Source organism: Cetorhinus maximus, chromosome 15 (assembly GCF_964194155.1).
Source record: "Cetorhinus maximus chromosome 15, sCetMax3.hap1.1, whole genome shotgun sequence".
Taxonomy (NCBI): Eukaryota; Metazoa; Chordata; class Chondrichthyes; order Lamniformes; family Cetorhinidae; genus Cetorhinus; species Cetorhinus maximus.
Window position 1 is genome coordinate 54,592,167 of NC_135893.1, and position 21,317 is coordinate 54,613,483.

Consider the following 21,317-nt stretch of genomic DNA (forward strand, 5'->3'; position numbering starts at 1 on the left):
TATCCATTTATGAGCATATTATTACATTTTGTGCTTTCTGGGTGGAAGGTATAAATCTCAAAATAGTTGGTGAAAAGAATCTCAATGTTTGCTCTGAAGGGTAGCACTTCAGGGGTCTACTTTTATACTGACTATTTGTCCCAGGTGGGGAATGCTTAAGAGAGATAGGGCCTTTGATATAATGCAATGAATATGTCAATATGAGATAGTGGGCGGGTCTGTGGTGTGGTGAGGGGTGTCTGCATGTGGGTGGGAGGTCTGTGTGTTGGGAGCAATGGCTTTAAGTGTGTATTTCTGAAAACTATATTTTCAGAAGTGCAGAATACACTTTGCAGATATTTTGAATGTTTTAGTCTTGACAATATTTATTTGTCTTGCAGAAACAAACTTTGTGTTAGCAAACTATAAGACTGAACAGTGTAATAAACCACCTAGGCTCTGTCGACAAGGCTATGCCTGCCCTCATTATCATAACAGCCGGGACAGAAGAAGGAACCCTAGAAAATTTAAATACAGGTAAATATTTCATTCTTGCAGGGGTGCTTGCTTTTACTGAACACTGACTTACACTTGAACATTAACCCTTCACCACCTCTGCCAAGATATGTACATTTGTAATATTTGGTGCATGGTTTGTGTTTTTTTTAAATATTTGAAGTTTCACTTAAAATTGTGTGATTATACATGAAAATAAAGCACAACTGCATGTACTCTGCAACCAGGCAGGGAGCTTGATAAGTATAAGACAGTAGATTGGGAAAATTCTTTACTGCCTATCCTCACATTCTCCATTTTAATTAAATTATCATATTCAGTGACTGTTGAACAACCTCTGCAACTTTCAAAATCATTTTCTGGGCTTAAACTTTAGTAGAAAGGTTCCTGGTTGATCCTGGCATGATGTAGTAGTGATTATAACAGTCTGCTAAAGGGCATAAGATAAGATGAAGCCAATCTCATAGTGCAGCTTGCCCCCAAGGTTGAAAATAGTAGAAAGGAAAATGAGAACTCAAGATGTTTCCAAGTTGGATTTTAATAGTCTGTAGATAATAGAGGGAAGGAAACACTGAAAGCAGAGAGGAGCCATTTTGTTTCGGTGCTATGAATGGATGGGATTGGAAGCGGGTACAGTGATGCTTGATGCCCCCTTTCCCTTTTTTTTTGTCTCCCTTTCAGATCTCCTATGGCTAGGATGGTGCAAGCTCCCCCAAACCATGCTTTCTGGAAAATATGCAAAAGCAGCACAGTGATTGGTTTTCTCCTTCATTGTTTTACCCCCTTCACTTGGGAGAGCTTCCCTTCTCTTTTGTGCCAACTGGTGCTCAGTTGGTAGAACACCTGCCTCTGAATCACAAGGTTCTGGGGTCAAATCCCACTCCCAAGGATTTGAGCACAAAAGGCTGACATTTCAGTGCAATACTGAGGGATTACTGCACTGTCAGATGTGCCATCTTTTGGATGGTTAAACTGAGTCCCCATCTACTAGTTCAGATGGATGTAAAAGATCCCATGGCACTATTTCGAAGAAAAGCAGGGGAGTTACATCAGTGACCTGGCCAATATTTATCCTTTAATCAACATTACAAAAAACAGATTACCTGGTCATATCACATTGCTGTTTGTGGGAGTTTGCTGAATGAAAAGTAGCAGCTGCGCTTCTTAGATTTCAACATGGACTGCACTTGAAAAAGTGCCTTATTGACTGTAAAGCATTTTGTGATATCCAGTGGTCGTGAAAAGCGTTTTATGAATACAAGTTTTTCTTTTCAGTAATGTGGCCATAATAAATACTCGATTAGACTAAGCGTTAATGTTCTTCCCTTGGGGTTATAACTAAATTTATAATGTGATGTATTTGGAGGCCAGATTATGAGGAATACTTTTAAAACAGTACATTAAAATGTGGTTTAGACAATGCAGCACTTTGCTGTGTAGTGAACGGAAAATTGATTTCCTTAAAACTTAGAGAATCCTAGAAGTTTACCGCATATAAGGAGGACATGTGTCTCTGCTGGCTCTTAGAGCAATAAAGAGTTAATCTCATTTCTCTCTTTCTACATAGTGCTTCATCTACCTGCATGTGAAATTGTTAGACTTTTTTTTTCTGTTAGAAGATGTAGTGGTTTCTGCCTAACCCATTCTGCGAGGAACCAATTCTATGTACTTAAAATTTCTGCTAAGCTCTTAATGACAAACTGATGATGCTCCATCATCACTGACAAGGTTTTAGTTTATTGAAACCTGTAATCCCACATCAGTTGCAGCTTACTTTAGTAATATTTCTTCATACTTGGAGCATAGTAAACTTTTACTGCAACAAAATTCAGTGCTAAACAGCAACAGTTTACATTTGTCAGTGTCTAGATTGTTGAAAAATATTGTTTAGGAGCTTCATAGAAATGTAAGGAAGGGAATGAATACTGAAGGACAATTATCCCCCCTAATCTTTCCTGTTTCTGAATTATTTAGACCATTTATCCAAGAATTTGAAAATAAGAATCACTTTTAAATATGGATTTTTTTAAAGCAACTTCTTAAAAATGTATTTTTTGTTGGAATAGGGCTTCGCTAGCAAGGCTGTCATTTTTTGCCTGTTGCCAGTTTCCTTTAAGAGATGGTGGTGGACCTTTTTTCTTGAGCCACTGCAGTCTGTACGGTGAAGGTACTCCCAGAGTGGAATTTAATGCCCCCCCCCAGCTGGAGGAGGCGGGTTGGGGGGGCTATTGTTGAGGAGCACGGGGTGGAAAGCCTGTCACCTTCCTGACTCCCCCAATTAGGTTGGGACAGGAAAGGTCAGCTTTCCCACCCCTAGGCTAATTGAGGCCCTTAAGTAGCCACTCAGTGCCACCGCTGCTGGTATAGGCATGCTGTTGCCCAACAGAGGGCCCTTCCAGCAGCAAGGCTGCCCCTGCATGAAGATCCCACATCGATCCCACCCCCATTGAGGCTCATGGAAATGGCCATAGCAGTGTTCCTACCGATTCTCTAGCTGGTGGATGGGCCACCACTGCAGCCATTAAATTCAGTCCCCACAGTGCAATTCGGTTGTGTATATGTGTAAAAGTGACAAATACCTGACTTTGGTTACAAGGGGATGTTATGGGCACACTGTCATACAAGTAGGTACAGGGTAATGAATCAACTCCTAGTAGGACTGTTTTTGAAGCTGCACTCACCTAGGCAAGTAGAAAATATTCCATCACTCTCTTGACTTGTATCTTCTAGATGGTGGGCAGGCTAGAGGAGGTGAGTTACTTGCTACAGAAGTCCCAGCTTCTGACCTCTATAGACTTGGACTGCTTTAGCATCTGAGGAGTTGCGAATATTGCTGAAATTGTGCAGTCATTAGTGAACATCCCCACTTCTGACCTTATGGTGGAGGGAAGGCCATTGATGAAGCAACTGAAGGTGGTTGGGCCTAACTCACTACTGTGAGGAACTCCTGCAACAATGTCCTGGGACTGATGTGATTGACCTCAAACAACCACAACCACCTTCCTTTGTGTTAGGTATGACACCAACCAGTGGAGAGTTTTCCCGTGATTCCTGTCGACTTCAATTTTACTGGCTTCTTGATACCACACTCAGTCAAATGCTGCCTTGATGTCAAGGCAGTTACTCTCACCTCATCTCATCTCTTGACTTCAGCTCTTTAGTCCATGTTTGGACCAAGACTGTAATGAGGTCAGGAGCTGAGTGGACTTTGCAGATCCCAAACTGAGCGTCACTAAGCAGGTTATTGCTGAGTAAGTGCCACTTGATAACACCGTCGATGACCCCATCTGCCACTTTAACAATGATTGAGAATAGAATGATGGGGTGGTAATGGGCTGGATTGTATTTGTCGTGCTTTTTGTGGACAGGACATACCTAGGCAAATTTCCACATTGCCGGATAGGTTTGTTTTGTAGCTGTACTGGAACAGCTTGGCTAGGGACGTGGCTTGTTCCGGAGCCTTTGCAGTATCCAATGCTTTCAGCCATTTCCAGATGTCACATGAAGTGAATCGAATTGACTGAAGTCCGGCATCTGTGATGCTGGGGACCTCAGGAGGAGGCTGAGGTGGATCATCCACTCGGTACATCTGATGGTAAGCTGCTAAGAAGTGTCATAGATATTGGTGTGTGAATTCATCCTCCTTCAATAAATTACTTCGTGCATAAGGTGTTGATTATTATTGTCATTCCTCATAGAATGAGGGATAAAATAGTGCACTGAAAGTTGTACATACGCATAGGTTGCAATGTCTGCAATCCCTCTTTAGGATGGGTTGAATCACTCTATACTACAGAATAATTTCCGCCTTTGTTTCATTTTGTAGGTCAACGCCCTGTCCTAATGTCAAACATGGGGATGAATGGGGAGAGCCCACAAAATGTGAGAGTGGAGATAACTGTCAGTACTGTCACTCTCGAACAGAGCAGCAGTTCCATCCAGAGGTAAGGCTATAAAATGCATAGATTGATGAGAAGTACAGTCATCTGATTAAGGGTGTTAAATGATGGCTTGGACCTGAGATAACTTTGCAAAATCCTGGTACAGTTACTTGGTTATGGTCGTAACCATTCTTCATATATAACCGTATTCATTCATTCATTCATGTTCTGGCCAAAGGCAGGTCCTTGTCTCATTGTCTGCTGATGCTTCATCCTGAACTGTTTTCCTGGCAGTTTTTTTTTGTCAGTGATAGTTTGTCGTTGCCTTCCACTCAAGGGCATGGTGAGGAGACAGGTCCCAAATCTACCTCAACCGGAACAGGAATTGAACCCACACTGTTGGTATTATTTCTGGGCCACATGCTAGCCAACTGAGCTAACCAATCCCCAGATAGAACCATATGCAGCAAGTTATATAGCTATTTGGCTTAATTGGAGCGCTGCATTGTCATAGAAGATCTCTTTCAGATGTGACATGGGTCTGTAATTGTATGCAATTGGAAGGCATTTGCTGGGGATTCATTTGTGGTCCTGTAGACAGGAACAGGCTGAAACTGAAATTGCTGGGTCAGGAGATGCAAGTTTTGCAATTTGTATCTCAGTAATTAAAAGTTTATAAAATTTTGTGGAAATTGGCTCCATTTCTATCCTTTACCACCAGGCTTTCTGGAGTAGAACAATTTCTGCCTACGCCTTGAAGTGAATGTAAAAGATCTCACAGCATGCTCTACTCTCAGAGAGTTGGAGAGTTCTTCTGCTTAGCTTCTTCCTCAACCAAAATCACCAAAAGAACAGATTACTGATCATTATCTCATTGCTGTTTGCGTGACCTTGCTGTTTCAAATTGGCTATCGCCTTTCCATACAAAACAATGGTGACTACACTTCAAAAATAATTTATCGACTGTAGAGTGCTTTGGGATATCCCAAAAATATGAAAAGAGCATTATAAATGCACAATCTCCTTCCTGCCATCAGATCTAAACTTGTTCCACAATTCCAACAGGAAACACAAAGTAAGATACAAACTGACTTCCGATCGTTAAATTAGCTGCACTTGGGCTAATTGTTGAGTCCACTAATTCTTGGACTAAAATAAATAAAGACCAAGGATTATGTTTGTGATTTTCCTTTTTTGTGTGCCAACTAAAAATCCTTTATAGTGCAAGGGAGGATTCAGGGATTTGCCTCCCACCCCCATGCTATTGAAAAGTGCCTCACCTACACTAGACATCTCTCGATAAAAATAGACCAAGGTTGCAAATTCATTACATGAAGCATTGCCGGTGCGTTGTTGCTGCTGTGATCCAAATTGTGACAGGACCTGAGGGTCTATTGTCACATTAGCAAGGATCAGTATTGCCAATTCTTCTTCTGATCTCCTACCCTGATCCAAAAATGAATGGTACATCACAAAGTGATTCTTGATGGATGTGGTGCCTCTGTGCGTGTACTTTATTATAAGGGTGTGAGGTGTTTGAACTTTATTAGAACTAAAATGGGCATGACAAACTATAACTGGTATGTGGACATCTGTAGATACAATTTAGACATAAAACTGAAGGACAACCAAGAGCTTTTGGAATATTGAAGGTCTCTTGATATATGTTATCAATTTGTAACATATATTATTTTTAATTGCATGCAGAAATTAGATATAGTTGCAAAAGATCATTTGGTATTCTGCTCTTTCAGCATTGGCCAGATTTGTCTATAAACAGAATGTCCTGTGACTTGGCCATTAATACCAGTTATGAGTCAGAAAACTGCCTAACTCTGATACACACAATGGGATTCCTTTCTTGAATTGAAAATCTTTTTCAAAAGTCTACTGAGCCCTTCCCCCACTCTGCCTGTGATATGGAAGAGGAGGGTTAACATACTATAAATCTGATTCTCTGCATTTATACGCAATTGTCTTTATACACAGTTTGTTTTTACATATACGTATATAAATGAAAATTTGCTTTTGGATAACTCATTTTAATGTAGAAAAACACTCCAAATCCTTCAAGTATAATGGGAGTGATTGCAAAAACTGGAGAGAGTTTGGAGAGTTCTGGGGTCAGTTTAGGGCTGGAAAAGGTTACAGTGATTGGGGCAGGGTAGTGAAGCCATGAAACTATTAAAACACAAGGATGAGAATTTTAAATTAGAAGTGTTGGAAGACCCGAGGCCAGTGTAAATCAGTAAGAGAAGAGTGATGAATGAGCAGGGTTTGATATGGGACAGAATATGGGTAGCAGAGTTTTGGGTGAGCTAAACTTTGCAGGGTGTGGAGGACGGACGCAAGGTCAGACAGGTGAGGATTGGAATAGTTGAGCCTAATGGCAACAGCTGTTAAAGAGAGTTTGAGCATGTGGACGAGGTAAAGGATATTTTTCTCTTTTTGCATTAATCTCTTTGTCCCTTTCTAGATCTACAAGTCTACAAAATGCAATGATATGCGGCAGACAGGATACTGCCCTCGTGGACCTTTCTGTGCATTTGCACATGTTGAGCGTAAGTTAGCATTCTGTGTTTCACATGTTGAGGGATGTTCCATTTTCTGAGGTTTGTTGGTTCTGCCATGGGCTTGTTGTTGACGGAGTGGGTGCAGAGTTGTTATGTTGAAACACAACTGCCATTGATCAGAAATGTCAGGAATGCAGTGGAATCACTTTTATTGTTTTCTGCCAATTCATGTTTGTAACATTTGTGTTTATAATTTTCCCCTCCCATTAAAATTTGTTTGTACTCTTGCTCCATCTTTTTTGTTTTCTACAGCAAAGTTTGGACATCTGCAGGGGAAGAAATTCAAAAGCTTATCATAAAACCCAGTATTCCATGGTCTTTAAATGCCATATTCATTTGATGTGCTCATTTTAATATCTTGTGAGCCCAACCATCCTGCACTCAAAGTATAATTTTTTTAAACCAATTTTTCAGTCTCCCTTAGATATACAAATTTTGTGGAGAAAGGTAACCAACTTGACACTTCAGTTTCAAGGAAGGATAAAAGGGGTAATTGTAGATGTATTTGTCCAATGTCAGTTGTAGGCAGTCTTCAAATCCATAATTTGATATTAAATTAGATGCTATTTAGAATGCAGGGTTAAACCAGGACAGCCAGCATGGATTGGTTAAATGCAAGTTGTAGTTCACAAATTTGAGTTTTCTGAAAATAAATGAAGGGAATACAGTAAATATGTCATATAATGGCTTTCAGAAGAAATTCAATAAGGTAGTATCCCCTGGCTTCCTTTTCTCTACAGCAAACCATTGTCTTGAACTTCTTTCCACTGTCCCCTCCACCCTCACATCCAATAATAAGTGCAAGGACTCATGGACTTCTTTGTCCCTGGAATCAAGAGAATCTGATCAGCTCCCTCTGCCGCATCCCTTCCTTCCACTAGCCCCCTGACCAAACTTCCTGTAATGTCGCCCCACCACCCGAGCCATCTTTCTCTCGTTTCTCCCCTATCTCTCTGCATGCCTTTCTGAGTTCATCTTTTCCATGAGACCCACTTCCTGCTCTCTCAGCCCTATTCCCACTAAACTGCTAATCACCCAACACCCCCTCCTGTTCCCCATGTTAGCTGGTATTGTTAATGGTTCTCTCCCTTCAGGTGTTTCCCCTCTCTCCTTTTAAATCTGCCATCATCACCCCTATCAAAAAACCAACTCTTGGCCCCACCGTGCTTGCAAACTAACGCCCCATCTCTAACCGCCCTTTCCTCTCACAAGTCCATGAACGTCTTATCACCTGTCAAATCCGTGCCTGTATTTCCCAAAATTCCACGTTTGAACCTATTCAAGCAGGTGTCCGCTCCGTCACTGTACCGAAACAGCTCTTATCAAAGGCACGAATGACACCCTATGTTACTGTGACAAAGGTAAGCATTCCCCCCTCATCCTTTTCAACCTGCCAGCAGCATTTGACATGGTTGATGACACCAGCCTCCCCTGCCTCTCTCTACTGTCATCCATCGAGATTGGACTCCTCTCACTTGGATTTCATTTTTATCTCTCACTTGATTTCATTTTTATCTCACTTGATTCCATTTTTATCTCTCTAACCTTAGCCAGAGAATCGCTTGCAATGGCTTCTCTTCCTGCTCCCACATCGTTATCTCTGGTGTTCCCCAAGGATATATCCTTGGACCCTCCTAGTTCTCATCTACATGCTGCCCCTTGATCAAGCAACATCGTGATTTTAAAATTATCATCCTTGTTTTCAAATCCATCCATGGCCTAGCCCCTGCCTATCTTTAATCTCCTCCAGCCTCACAACCCTCTGAGATATCTGTACTCCTCTAACTCTGGCCTCTTGAGCATCCCTGACTTTAATCGCTCCACTTTTGGTGGTTATGCCTTCAGTTGCCTAGGCCCTAAACTCTGGAATATCCTCCCTGCATCTGTTTGCCCCTCTACCTCACTTTGCTCCTTTAAGACACTCCTTAAAGCTCTTCGACCAAGCTTTTGGTCACCTGATCTAGTGGCTATTTCCTTATGTAGCTCGGTGTTATATTTTGTTTTATAATGCTCCTGAGAAGTGCTTTGGGGCGTTTTAGTAGGTCAAAGGTGTTAGAGAAGTACAAATTGTTGTTTGTATATTTATTCAATTATCCCTTTAAAAATGCAGTGGTCTTCATCTCAGCTACTCACTGTGGCAAAGCATTCGATACTCCAACAATTTTCAACATAAAGAAATTACTTCCTAATTTCCCCCCACATACATTTAGCAACAATTTTAAACTGATAACCCTTGGTAACTGTTATCGAGTTGATCTTCCAGGCAACTTTTCTTGGTGGACACATTTAACTTTATTTACAAGACATCAGCAGCAACTACATGTGTGCACCTAGCTCTATAACTAAAGAAGAACTCCCTCCTTGAGGTTCCCCATGCTGCTAACTCATTGGTTTACACAGATCATATGATCTTACAACATGGGATTATTCTTAAAGCTACAGTCCTATGTTTATCAACTATAATTACTACATTCCTTCCCCTTTAACTTTTTAGTACATTTTGTATTTACAAGGATATTTATCTCATGACATTACAATATTTCAGGTCATGAAATTACAAATTCAGTCTTTCAGGTGGTTTCCTGACCCATGTGGAACGTCGTAGCTCCACGATTTTAGATTCTTTTGCAGGAAGCACATTCTCTGTTCTCTGGAACCGCATTAACATCAGGTACCTCATTAGGCACGTGCGGTTCAGTGTCTTCCATTTCGACAGAGACATCGGGCATGTATGTCCTTGGTTGAACAACTTCAACAGGAACCACAGGTTCAGCAGTAGTTACAGGTGGAACATCATTTTGTTGGGGTATCGCTCTTCTTCTTAAATGCTTCACATGCTTATGGGTGATCCGGCCCTCCACTTCAACGTGGTATGACAATGGTCTGGTCACAGAGCTTACTTTACCAGGTAACCACTTTGGTCTTCACTGAAATTCTTTACATATACTGCGTCTCCAATAGTAAATTGTCACTCACGACTGTGCAAATTGTGAGTTGCTTTTTGGTTCCCTTGACTTTTCTCCACCTTCCCCTCCAAATTGGGAAGTATCAGGCTTAGTCTTGTTCAAAGACGGTACCTCATCAGTAATACTGCAGGTGTTGCTCCTGTCGTAGTGTGGGGGGTTGTTCTGTAGTTAAACAGGAAACAAGCAAGTTTAATTACCAACAATTTACCTGTTAACATTTTCATTCCTGCCTTAAAAGTTTGTACTGCACTTTCTGCCAGTCCATTAGATGACGGATGGTACAGTGCAGTCTTTATGTGGCTGACAACATTGAGGTTGACAAATCGCTGAAACTCGGCGCTCGTAAACGCAATACCATTATCTGAAACGAGCACCTCTGGCAATCCATGGATTGCTAAGCTTTGGTGTAGTTTTTCTACAGTAGCGCCTGAAGTTGGCGACTTTACTTCGTAAAGGTCTAACCACTTGGAATGAGCATCTATAATCAGTAGAAACATGACTCCAAGGAAAGGACCGATGTAATCTATGTGCAATCTCACCAAGGGCCTACCAGGCCACTCCCATGGATGTAATGGGGCTGTCACTGGCAACATTTGTAGCTGTTGATATTGCACACTGTTTTACCACCTTTTCAATATCGCCGCCTATCTCCGGCCACCAAAGATAACAGTGCGCTATCGTCTTCATTTGAGAGATCCCTGAATGGGCACTGTGTAGCTCTACTAAGAGTGGGTCCCTTCCTTGTGAAGGAACTACTACTCGTGCACCCCATAATAGAACATACTTTGACTGCTCATCTCATGCTTTCGCTTGACAAATGGCATCAGTTATTCAGAGACTGGTTGCTGGGACCAACCATGTAACACTTGACCTCTCACTTGAGAAAGGACTGGATCACGATTCGTCCAGTTTCTTATCGGGCACAGACTGGTGAAGAATCCAGGAAATTCATCACTAATATGTGCTCTTGGGGAATTGGGACATGGCCATTTGTTCTCTTACAAATGACTTAGGGCATCAGCATTTGCTATTTGAATCCCTGGTCTTTGTACAAAGGTGTATTCATGTGCCACCAAAATTAGGGCCCATCTCTGTATTCATGCAGAAACTATGGGAGATATAGCCTTCTCCTCGCTAAGCAGATCCAAAAGTGGTTTGTGGCCTGATACTATTGTGAAATGTTGCCCATGCATTGGTGGAATTTTTTTACATCAAATATAATCGACAGACCTTCCTTTTCAATCTAAGAATATCCTTTTTCAGCTGTGGTAGCTATCCTGGATACATAACCTCTTGGCCTCTCTGGACCGTTGTCTATCTTGTGAGATAGTACCGCTCCCACTCCATAGGGGGACACATCGCAGGTTACCACCAATTCCTTTGTCAGGTCATAATGTACTAACAAATTTGAAGAGTGTAAGACCAGTTTTACTTTCACGAAGGCTTCTTCTTGGGGTGACTCCCAAACCCAACGCTTATTTTCCTTTAGCAGTAAATGTAGAGGGGCTAGAACTGTTGATGAATTTGGTAGAAATCAGCCATAATAATTTACCATCCCTAAAAATGATTTAAGTTCAGAGATGTTTTTAGGTGCAGGTGCCTCTCTGATTGCTCTAACCTTCTCTTCAAAAGGGTGTAACCCTTGGCCATCTACCTGGTGGCCCAAATAAATGACTTAATTTGCATGAAAAGTGCACTTTTCCTCCTTTAGGCGCACTCCTGCTTCTAAAAATTGTTTCAGGACTTCCTCTAAATTAGCCAAGTGTTCCTTTTCTGTGAACCCAGTTATCAGTACATCATCCAGTTAGACCACAACTTGAGGTAGTCCTTGTAGCAAGTTCTTCATCATCCTCTGAAAAATGTTACAGGCCGAGGGAACACTAAAGGGCAGGCTTGTACATTGATATAGCCCTTTGTGGGCATTTATGGTCACAAATTCTTGAGAGGCGTCATCCAGCTCCAGTTGTTGATATATGTGACTCATGTCAAGCTTTGTATATGTTGTCCCTCCTGCTAGTTTGGCATAGAGGCCTTCAGTCTTGGGAATAGGGTACCTGTCCAGGTTGGTTGCTTTGTTGACCATTAGTTTATAGTCCCCACAGATCCAGACGATCTGGTCTGGTTTGAGGACAGGACTATAGGTGCTGCCCACACTGAGAACTGAGCCACTTTTATGAGACCCAGCCTCTCTAGCTGGTTCAACTCAGCATCAACCTTCTCTCTCAGGGTGTATGGCACTAGTCGTGCTTTTAAGAAGCGAGGGGTTGCTTCTGGGCCCGCGTAAACTTGGGCTGTAGGCCTTGGATTTTTCCCAGTTCATCCATGCTCTGGCAGCGCCCCCTGCTCGCAGCTGGAAGGTTTTGGACCAGTTTAATTTAATCTCTTTCAACCAGTCACAACCTAGAAGGCTTGGTCCTTCATCTTCTACCACCATCACTGGTAGTTATGTCAATTGGTGCCTAAAATGAACAGTCACTCTGGTGATACCTTTTATCTAGATTTCTTCACCTGTGTATGTCTTCAACTTGGCAGATGTTTGTTCCAAATTTAATTGTTGAGCACCTTTATTTAAATAGCTGAAAGTGTGTTCTCCTATTACAGTGGTAGGAGCACCCATATCTACTTCCATTTTTAAGGGCTTAGCATTCACTTGCACTGTGACAATAATTGGCTCTGTCTTCCCAACTTTCATGAATAATGAATAAATGTCAGAATTGGTTGTGTCTGGCTCTTCTACCCTATGTTCTTTATTGGACTTTGATAGTTGTCTGGAAGCCTGTTGAAATCTCGCTTTGCAATGTTTCAATGTATGTCCACTTTTGTGAGAAAAATTACACTCTACCTTTTTAGATTGCCAATCGTTAGGAGCGTGATTGTTTCCAAGTCGATAAAAATTAGTTTTCGATTTTGCTGCTAAGCTGTTTCTTCTAAATTGAACCTGAACCTCTGCATTATAACTGAGGGCTTGGCCTGAAAATGTCTCTTAACGAAGTCAGCTAATTCACTGAAGGTCTTTGAATCAGGGGCACAGGGGGCTGTCAAGCTTCGATTTAAACTGTAGGTTTTGCTCCCACAAATACTCAGGGGAATCGCTCTCCTCTTTTCCTCCTCCATGATTTCATTGGCTTGAAAGTAAAACACAAGATGTTCTATATACTGAGATGAGTCTTCTGTGGCTGGTTCAAAGGGATCGATTCTGCCAAACTGTAGCATCTCGGATGAATATATCTTCCTTTCTTTTTAATGAACTTAGATACTCACAATCGCTGGGCGAGTGACAGTACCGGATTTGATTTATCGTCGTCGCCAGTTTGTTATCGAGTTGATCTTCCAGACAACTTTCCTTGGTGGATACATTTAACTTTATTTACAAGACAGCAGCAACAATTACATGTGTGCATCTAACTCTATAACTAAAGAAGAACTCTCTCTAGAGGTTCCCCACGCTGCTAACCTATTGGTTTACACAGATCATGTAATCTTATAACACAGGATTCTTCTTGAGGCTACAGTCCTACGTTTATGAAAACTATAATTACTACAGTAACTGCCCAAAGGAAGGACAGTTATTTCTTAATCAACCTACAAGAGGGTTTGATTTTTTAATAATCTCTTCTTTGCCTTTTCTGTTTCAGTGAAATTATCACAGTTCCTCAAGTCTCTGAACCATAGTTTTTCATCTCTTGCATCACCCTGGTGAATCTACACTGTGCATTTAATATCCTTCCAATGGCTGGGAGCCCAAAACTGCACACAGTCAACTGCACCCTAACCATTATCACCCCTCAGCTAGGATACTATCAAAGTCATGACGTTGATAACAGTCATCCACAATAAGCTTATAGATGGCAGGGGCATTGTTCACAAATGAATGGGCATTCTGAAGGGAGATGGAGAGACATAACTGAACTCCTGACAGTCCACAGGGTTGGCAGCAGGAGGGTTAAGTTGGATAATGAGGAGATTAGCAAAATTAGGCCCCAGCAGACACAATGGACAGGAAGGTTGGCAAAAGACGGTGGTACAGCTGGGGTTACTTCTCATAATGAGGCAGTGCTGAGTGCCCCACTGAACTCTTCAAAGGGTGTGAAGAGAGGCATAGAGGGAAACTGCAGGCTTATCTAAAAGGGTGTCAAGCCTGGTACAGCAGCTGGACAGTTAGATGATCAAGGAGTACTTGAGTACTGAAGGGTTGGGGAAGTGATTTGGGAAGGCGGAGAAAATAAAGGGGTATGTGAAAAGAGCAAAGCAAAGGAATTAGTTATAGTTTGTTCTGGCTAAGAACTGAACAGGCATAGGCTGCTTACTGTCATGTAAGCTTCCATGCCTTTCTGCTGAAGAGATCCAGTGACAGAATGTCAGTCCTGCACCAACTCTTCTTTCCACTTTGTCTCCTTTCTATTCAGTGGTTGCAGACCTGGTGATTTGGTATCCTGGATCATGCTGTTAATGATTTTAGCGAGATGGAGCAAGTGTATGGTCTTTAAATATATTGCTGCAATCCTTGAATGACAGGACAGCTGATTTGCAGTGGTGTGCGCACAATCAAGTTTGCGATCCTGTGAGCTGCTGAGATTTAAAAAGTGAAGTGCTTCTATTTTCCATTGTTTACAAGTTTTAAGTTGTTCCTAGACTCTAGAAAAATTTAACTCTTAAATAACTGATTGCTATTTGTTTTGTTAACAAAGTAGAGCAGGACATGAGTTTTCTGTTCTGATTTTAGATTTTTTTTTCTGTAGGAATCCCTTCTACTGAGGAAGTGCAGATTATGAATCAGGTAGCCTCTATTATGCAGGCAGGGGCTGCCGCAGGTGCTCAGCCCAAGCAAGGTGCTCGCCTTTATTCTACAGAAAGCCTTGGATCTACAAATGACTGGGGCACGAGTATTAACTCAGGCAGCAATAATGGACAGATAGGAAACGTGAGTATACCTCTTATATTACATATAATATAATATTCCATATTACATGTTGGTATTTCGTTGCCATCAAACTGCTTATCCTTGCACTACTTGGATCCTGCCTACCCGGGTCAGAACTTTAAACTCTTATAGAAATAAATAACATTTTCTCTAGTTTTGTTGTCAATGTTTGAATGTTACAAATATTTGAAGTACAACACTGTGGCAGCTACGAATAACCTGAATGTGATCACTGCTGTTTTCACATCTAGTTGTGATATAAATGGCTTTGTCATTGATGGATGGGTCTAGTATCACAAGCATGCCAGCATTTATTTCCTGAACTGGGCATGAATTCTTAATTATTTTCCTTGTTTTAGTTCCTTTAAAAAAAATTGGTGCATATATTTGCAAGCTTGATTTTAAAGAAGCAGCTTCCCTTTATTTACGCAAATTATACTCTTGCTTTGTGGTGTATGAGAGATCTGAAGAGACTGTCCAATTGATTTTTTTGTATAGATTTAAAGAAATAGGTAATTTCAGTTATGAGGAAACAACTTGATGTTGTTCGCCCAATCCACACTGGAAACTCATTGTGATGGGGTATCAGGAAGCCTGCCAGCCCACCAACCATTGGGAAATCGGGTGACCTGCCAACACATGAGCCATTGGATAGTAGTGGCCTCTGGCACTTGGGGAATTGGATGACCTGTGTGAATTGGTTCCTGCAGTGTAGTTCAACAAGCCTGGACAGAGAGGTGAATGGGACTTGATGTAAGTTAGAATATTGGCAACTATAGACAGACAATCACTACCTAGGCTCCTGTGAATGATGTCCAAGTCAGTGGACCTCCAAAGTTCATATAAATGTGTTCCAGCAAGAGACACACTGGGGCATTCTTTTAAAAAAAAATGCTATTTCCCAGCTGGGTTTGGTATTTAATTTGTATTGAATATTTACACAATTCTGAAACCAAAATAATTAATTGACTGTCAGTTTGTTGTCTTATGATTTTTAATTGCATGATTTAATTCTATTTTTTTAAAATGTTTTTCTATTTCAGGTTTCATCTTCTAGCAGCCCAACGGTTACTTCAAGTTCAGGTAGTAACAGTTCATTGTCTTCTATTGGACCAATAAGTAGGCCTAAATATTTCACTAATGGTAGTTTATGTTCAGATCCTGCGACGTCCAGTGTTTCATCACCGACATCTACATATCCAAAAGCACCGGGGTTTGAACGAGAAGATCAGGTAACTCGCATACAAAAATATCTCAATATAACTGGGGCTAAAGGCTAGTTTCTTTTCTAAACGTATATTACCCACATTCTGTGTTTGCAGTCTTCTACTCCAAAGTCTATTCTGCTCCTATACTTTATACTATGAATTACAGCGTCTGTAACTTGTCTTTTGTACGCAACAGTAGATTCATCTGTACGCTATTGTGATTTGGCAGTTTGGAACCATTTTGACCGCTTTTGTCTGAGGTGTCAGCTTTTGCTAATTGACATCTCTGATCCCTAGACTCAGAGGTGCCTGCCAATTAAGAGTTCCAAGATCATGGAACTATTTTCTTCTAAGTCAGTGCAGGTGAGTTAATCTCGAATCTGAAACCTGTCATTTTCAGAGCATCATTTGATGAAGACCAAGAAAAAGGGTTTTGAGTTTATTTTTGAACATTTTGGAAGGGCAATTATGCTCTCCTATTCTTCCCCCTCAATCTGTTAACTGGCTTTAACTCTTTTTTTCCATGCTTTTTGCATGTTTCTCATGTGAGCATCAGGTTGACCTGTGTCTAAGAAGTATTTGGATGTGCACTTGCGGTGCCATGGCATACAAGGCTGTGGGCCTAGTGCTGGAAAATGGGATTAGAATAGTTAGGTACTTGTTTGACCGGCATAGACTCGATGGCCCAAAGGGCCTTTTTCTGTGCTGTAGACCTCTATGACTCAATGCTCAGGTCTGTCCCAGTGCTTTCTAACTAGCTGCGAGAAAGGGCACAAGTCAGACTGGCCTCCTGTCTGTTGCTCTCTCCCCCATCCGGCCTTCACCCCTTAAATTCCGTTTGTGGAAGTATGGTGCATTGGCTCAGCATCTTCCCAAATTTAGAATAACCAAGAATACACGATGACCTCCTATTTTGCTCCACCTCCTCTTAAACAGTATGAAATCCATCACATTTCTACTTCCCTTTCGCTCTGAAAAGAGTCGTACGGACTCAAAACATTAACTTTGTTACTCTCTCCACAGATGCTGCCATATCTGCTGAGTTTTTCCAGCATTTTTTGTTATTATTAAAGGTTACAGGATGATGTGATTAGAATGTTTCAAATTCTGAAGGGATGGGATCGGGTAGGTAAAGCAGGCCATTTCCAGTAGTTGAGAGTCTACACTAAGGAGCTGTAAATGCAAGATTGTAAGAGATATAGAATGGAGGGCAGGAGAAACATCTTCACATGCACACAATTCTGCAACTGGAATTCACTTCCAAGATCAGTGATTGAGGCAGAAACTGTCAACATTCCAGATTGACCTGATGAAAGAAAAGGGGAGGGTGGGGTGTGGGAAGCAGGGTAGGTAAATGCGCTTTGGACTTTTTGCTATTGGAGGGTGCATACTAACACAGACTGGCTGGACTAAATGGCCTGTTGCTGTCTTCAACTGTGTATTTCTATGTTATTAGGATTTAAGAAGGGGAAGGTGTTGCCACCACAACTATATGCTGTCACATTTTGTTCCAGTATTATCAATCTCTTGATAGTGTCCAAGGAAAGGAAGACCATGTTTAAGAAGTTTTCTTGCTGTAATCTTTGCTTGAGTGTGCAATGAACTGTCTGGACAATAATAGATCCAGGCAGCACATGACTGGATATTGCTCCTTGCAGCAAAAAGAAAGAGCTTATACAAATCTGTTCAATGAATAATGTTGAAGGTCAAGAGCAATTCAGGTACCCATGGTGAATTTAATTGTTCTGGCAATTTGAGCCAGAATATGTTTTTACCAGTACCAGAAATTATGAATGAAGCTAGCAATTTCTCCTTGGCCTTCCCAGGTGTTGAGTTACATGTGTGGATGTGGTAAGGACAGTGCAGCATTTTCAAATGCTTGCTGGTTGCAATGTTGTGAGACAACTATGAATGTCTTCCACCAGCTTATCTGAAATGATTGCTACCCAAATGCCCCTTCTAGAGATGGTGAGCGTGTGTAGTTACTGCTCGAATGTCTTCATTCTTCTGCACCTGGGATTGAGTACTGATGAGGGAAGAAGTTATAGTGATTGGAGTAGGTGAGATATTTGGATTGGAACTGAAGTGCTTACAACTGTTTGATTGCTTGCAGGCAAAGCAACATAAGAACCAAACACTAGAGAATAACCAGAAATTAAATGAACACGATAGTAAACAGGTGAGTGAGAGGAGAAATTTAAAATTGATTTTGATTGTAATGGTTTTACCACTTTATGATAAATTGGGCTTCATTCACAAAGCTCAATGTTGGCTTCCAGATGTAGGAAAGTGACTCTCACAATTACCTGAGCATTTGGTGAGCGTTCAGTGTACTGCTTAGTGTAGAGGTGTTGTTTAAACAGGACACTAACATTACTGTCTGAAACACTTAAATGGACTTGATCAAAAATATTCTTATTTCTTTTAGAAAATATTTCATTCACATTAATCCAGTGGTATTAATATTTACACAGGATCCCCTGGGAGTAATAGTGCTGATTTCTTTCCCCACTTCCCCCCTCCCCATCTGTCTCATGTTGCCACATACTTGTTCTGTTGCTGCTTGTGACCATCCAGTATCTCCCCTTAAATGGTCAGACTTGTGTGAACATGGGCAGTGATTATCAGCAGACAATAGGAACGTGAACAACAACTCTGCCAACTCTAATCCTAGCAACCAAACATAAGCACTTGCTCCAGGGGTCAGTGGCAGATGATACGTGGCTATTTTTTCCACCTGTAATTTTACTCCAGGGACAACTGTAGTACCCTACCTGTGCTGGCTGAGATTAATTATCTCAGCATAAACACAACCAGATCTTCCTGGTCTCTGTGTCTGTATACTAGAGGTGTCGGTGATGCATTTTTTTTAAGGACACATGCTTGAGTTTTTTTTGATGTATTTGAATTTGTTTCTCCTCTTCTTCACCCTTGTTTCACTGCACTAGCTAAGAGAGCAGACAGTCCTTTTGCATAACCTGGTATTGAGAAATATGAAAGCAACAGGAGTAATTCTGCAACTTGATTTCCCCACTGAATTCATACCCTTGGCACTTAACAACATGGGAAAAATCTAAAGTTGCTATTTAGACAGTCGCGTTGCAAAAACATGTTGTAGTTATCTTGCAGCACGGTGCATTTTTGCATTCATTCCTTGATTAAAGGTGAATAAGATTCTGACTTAAACATTTATTACGCAGTACTAATCTTTCAACTGGGAAAAAAATCATTTGAAATAGTTTTTGGAAAAAAATGATTTATAAATAGATTTGGTTAACTTTTCACATTATAGAGTTTCACCATGATTGCATTTAATAATTGCAGCAAGAAGTTAATTCATGCTGGCAAGTATGTTCACACCCTTATTCTAATCAAATCCCTTCTGTCCCTTGCAGAACCTTTTAAATGTGTTTTCGGTGGTAAATCCACTAGCCTCCAGTATAACATCTAGTTTGGCATCTAGTATTGGGTCTGATACTTCATCTCCCTCCACTTTGTCAACAATGAATGCCAAAGCAGTTCCATTTTACCCTGCTAGCAATACAGTAGAATCAGTAATTGGTAAGTGCTAATTTAATTGTGACCTATTTGGACATCACTAAGGCTTGTGTTTTTGGATTATTGAAAATGACTTCCAGTGGTTGAGATGTACTATCTTGACAAAGGAACAGTCTTTGTCCTGATTACGCTGCTTAAATTGTACTCTCCCACCAGATCATTGGTGTTGACTGAACTTCAGAGGTGGGATTGACATCAAAGCACAGAATTCATGTATAGTGAGTCCTGCTGGAGGTAGATGTTAATTGAGGATAACAGTGGTTTGGCTGTGATAGATTCCTACTGTCAAGCATTTTTTCCAATCTTGGCTAGAAGAGGGTGTATGAAGACCAACAGCTTGCAGCTGCCTTAATGCTTTGGAACTGTTCTTCCAACTCCAATTGTGCCTTCCTTGTTACCCTCCTTTCATTCAATGATTTGGTAGGAATCTTCAAGGTTCATTGTTCTATAGCGACATCATTGGATCAACACATAATATTTTAAAATATATATCCAAAGTGCCACCTGCAGTGGGTTAATGTTGTGGTACTAAACTGTCTGGACCAGAAAGGTACCTGGTTTAGAGCATTGCATGTGCTGATTTAACAGCCCATTATGGTAACAGCAAGGTGCTACAGTGAATCTCACCATTTGTACCTAGTGATTCTTTTTTCTGGTGGTTCTGCTAGATGTGAAAACATTGGAAATTGGTTGAGCACCGAGTCCGTTTCGGCTCTGGTCTCTTGTGATCAGACATTCTAATGGATTGCCTCTTATCCAAATACTGTTTACCTTCAGAGATTAGACAAGAACAGGAGTATGCGTCTGTGTGTGTGTGTTTGTGTATGTGTGTGTTGGATACCATCATCGATCTCAGAGCATGCTTGTTACGTGTGTCACTGCTGCCCATAGAACAATATCTTTGTGTTGAGTCAGTGCTTTCTGAAGAGGAGGAATATTGGGACGAAATTTGAGGGAAATTATGCTGTATTGATAATGTCTTTTCAGTGTTGTTACAGATGAGTTCTAGGAGCTGAAAACTTATTGATGCTCGTAACTGTAAGGGTCAGCCCTCTTGTCGTGCACCTACATATGATTGTTAGGAGAGGAATCAGAATAGATTGCCAGCCTATGGAGTGATGCATATTAAATTTAATCTTATTAAATTGAGGAAAATTAAAATTATTTGCTGAATATTGGCCCCCCCCCAACACCTCTGGGTTTTTTTGCTAAACTATTGATTTGGAACAAGATGCCATTGCTGGTTTGTTTTTCTCTCCCCTTGAATTTCTTAGATCAAATGCTAGAAGTGCATGTGTGGGGATGGGGAGGGATTGAGTTTTTGACAAGCAAGCATGAGCATCTTGTTGAGTTGTGACTCGTAAACATTTCAAGAATGTTGAAAATGCTCGTCTTCCGCTGCAATTAGCCTTTGCTTTTAGTAGTAAAAACTCATTAACACTGAAGCAACTGAGCTGATGAGTATTCTGGTCATGAAATGTAGTTTGATTATGCAAAGCAATAGCACCAAGACTTTTCCATAGTAATTGCACCTTTTTTGTTTGCCCCACTTTTGTTGTCTTGTGCCAGCTTTCCACAAGAAGAGGTTGGTGATGGTTTTCTGGTGCTGTCTGATCTGCTTGTAAGTTCCTCTGTGCTAACTCTGAGGAGCTCTGCAAGCCTCTGGGAAGCTTCCTCTCCTGAGTATGTGTGCTAGACATTTTTGTTTACTTGTT

General features: G+C 41.0%; 1 protein-coding gene across 2 annotated transcripts in view; it reads left to right on the forward strand.

Moving 5' to 3' along the window:
• Nucleotides 1-21,317, forward strand: part of unkl (unk like zinc finger) — a 143,322-nt gene that overhangs the window by 89,311 nt on the left and 32,694 nt on the right. Inside the window, exons 5-12 of one of the 2 annotated variants that reach the window (XM_078558416.1) lie at nucleotides 381-516; nucleotides 4,322-4,439; nucleotides 6,853-6,937; nucleotides 14,655-14,836; nucleotides 15,880-15,919; nucleotides 15,995-16,068; nucleotides 18,158-18,223; nucleotides 19,440-19,605. In XM_078558416.1, coding sequence (XP_078414542.1) covers nucleotides 381-516; nucleotides 4,322-4,439; nucleotides 6,853-6,937; nucleotides 14,655-14,836; nucleotides 15,880-15,919; nucleotides 15,995-16,068; nucleotides 18,158-18,223; nucleotides 19,440-19,605 — 867 coding nt within the window. Of the gene's footprint in view, nucleotides 1-380; nucleotides 517-4,321; nucleotides 4,440-6,852; nucleotides 6,938-14,654; nucleotides 14,837-15,879; nucleotides 16,069-18,157; nucleotides 18,224-19,439; nucleotides 19,606-21,317 lie in introns of both variants that reach the window. The other variant, XM_078558415.1, reaches the window with a different exon arrangement.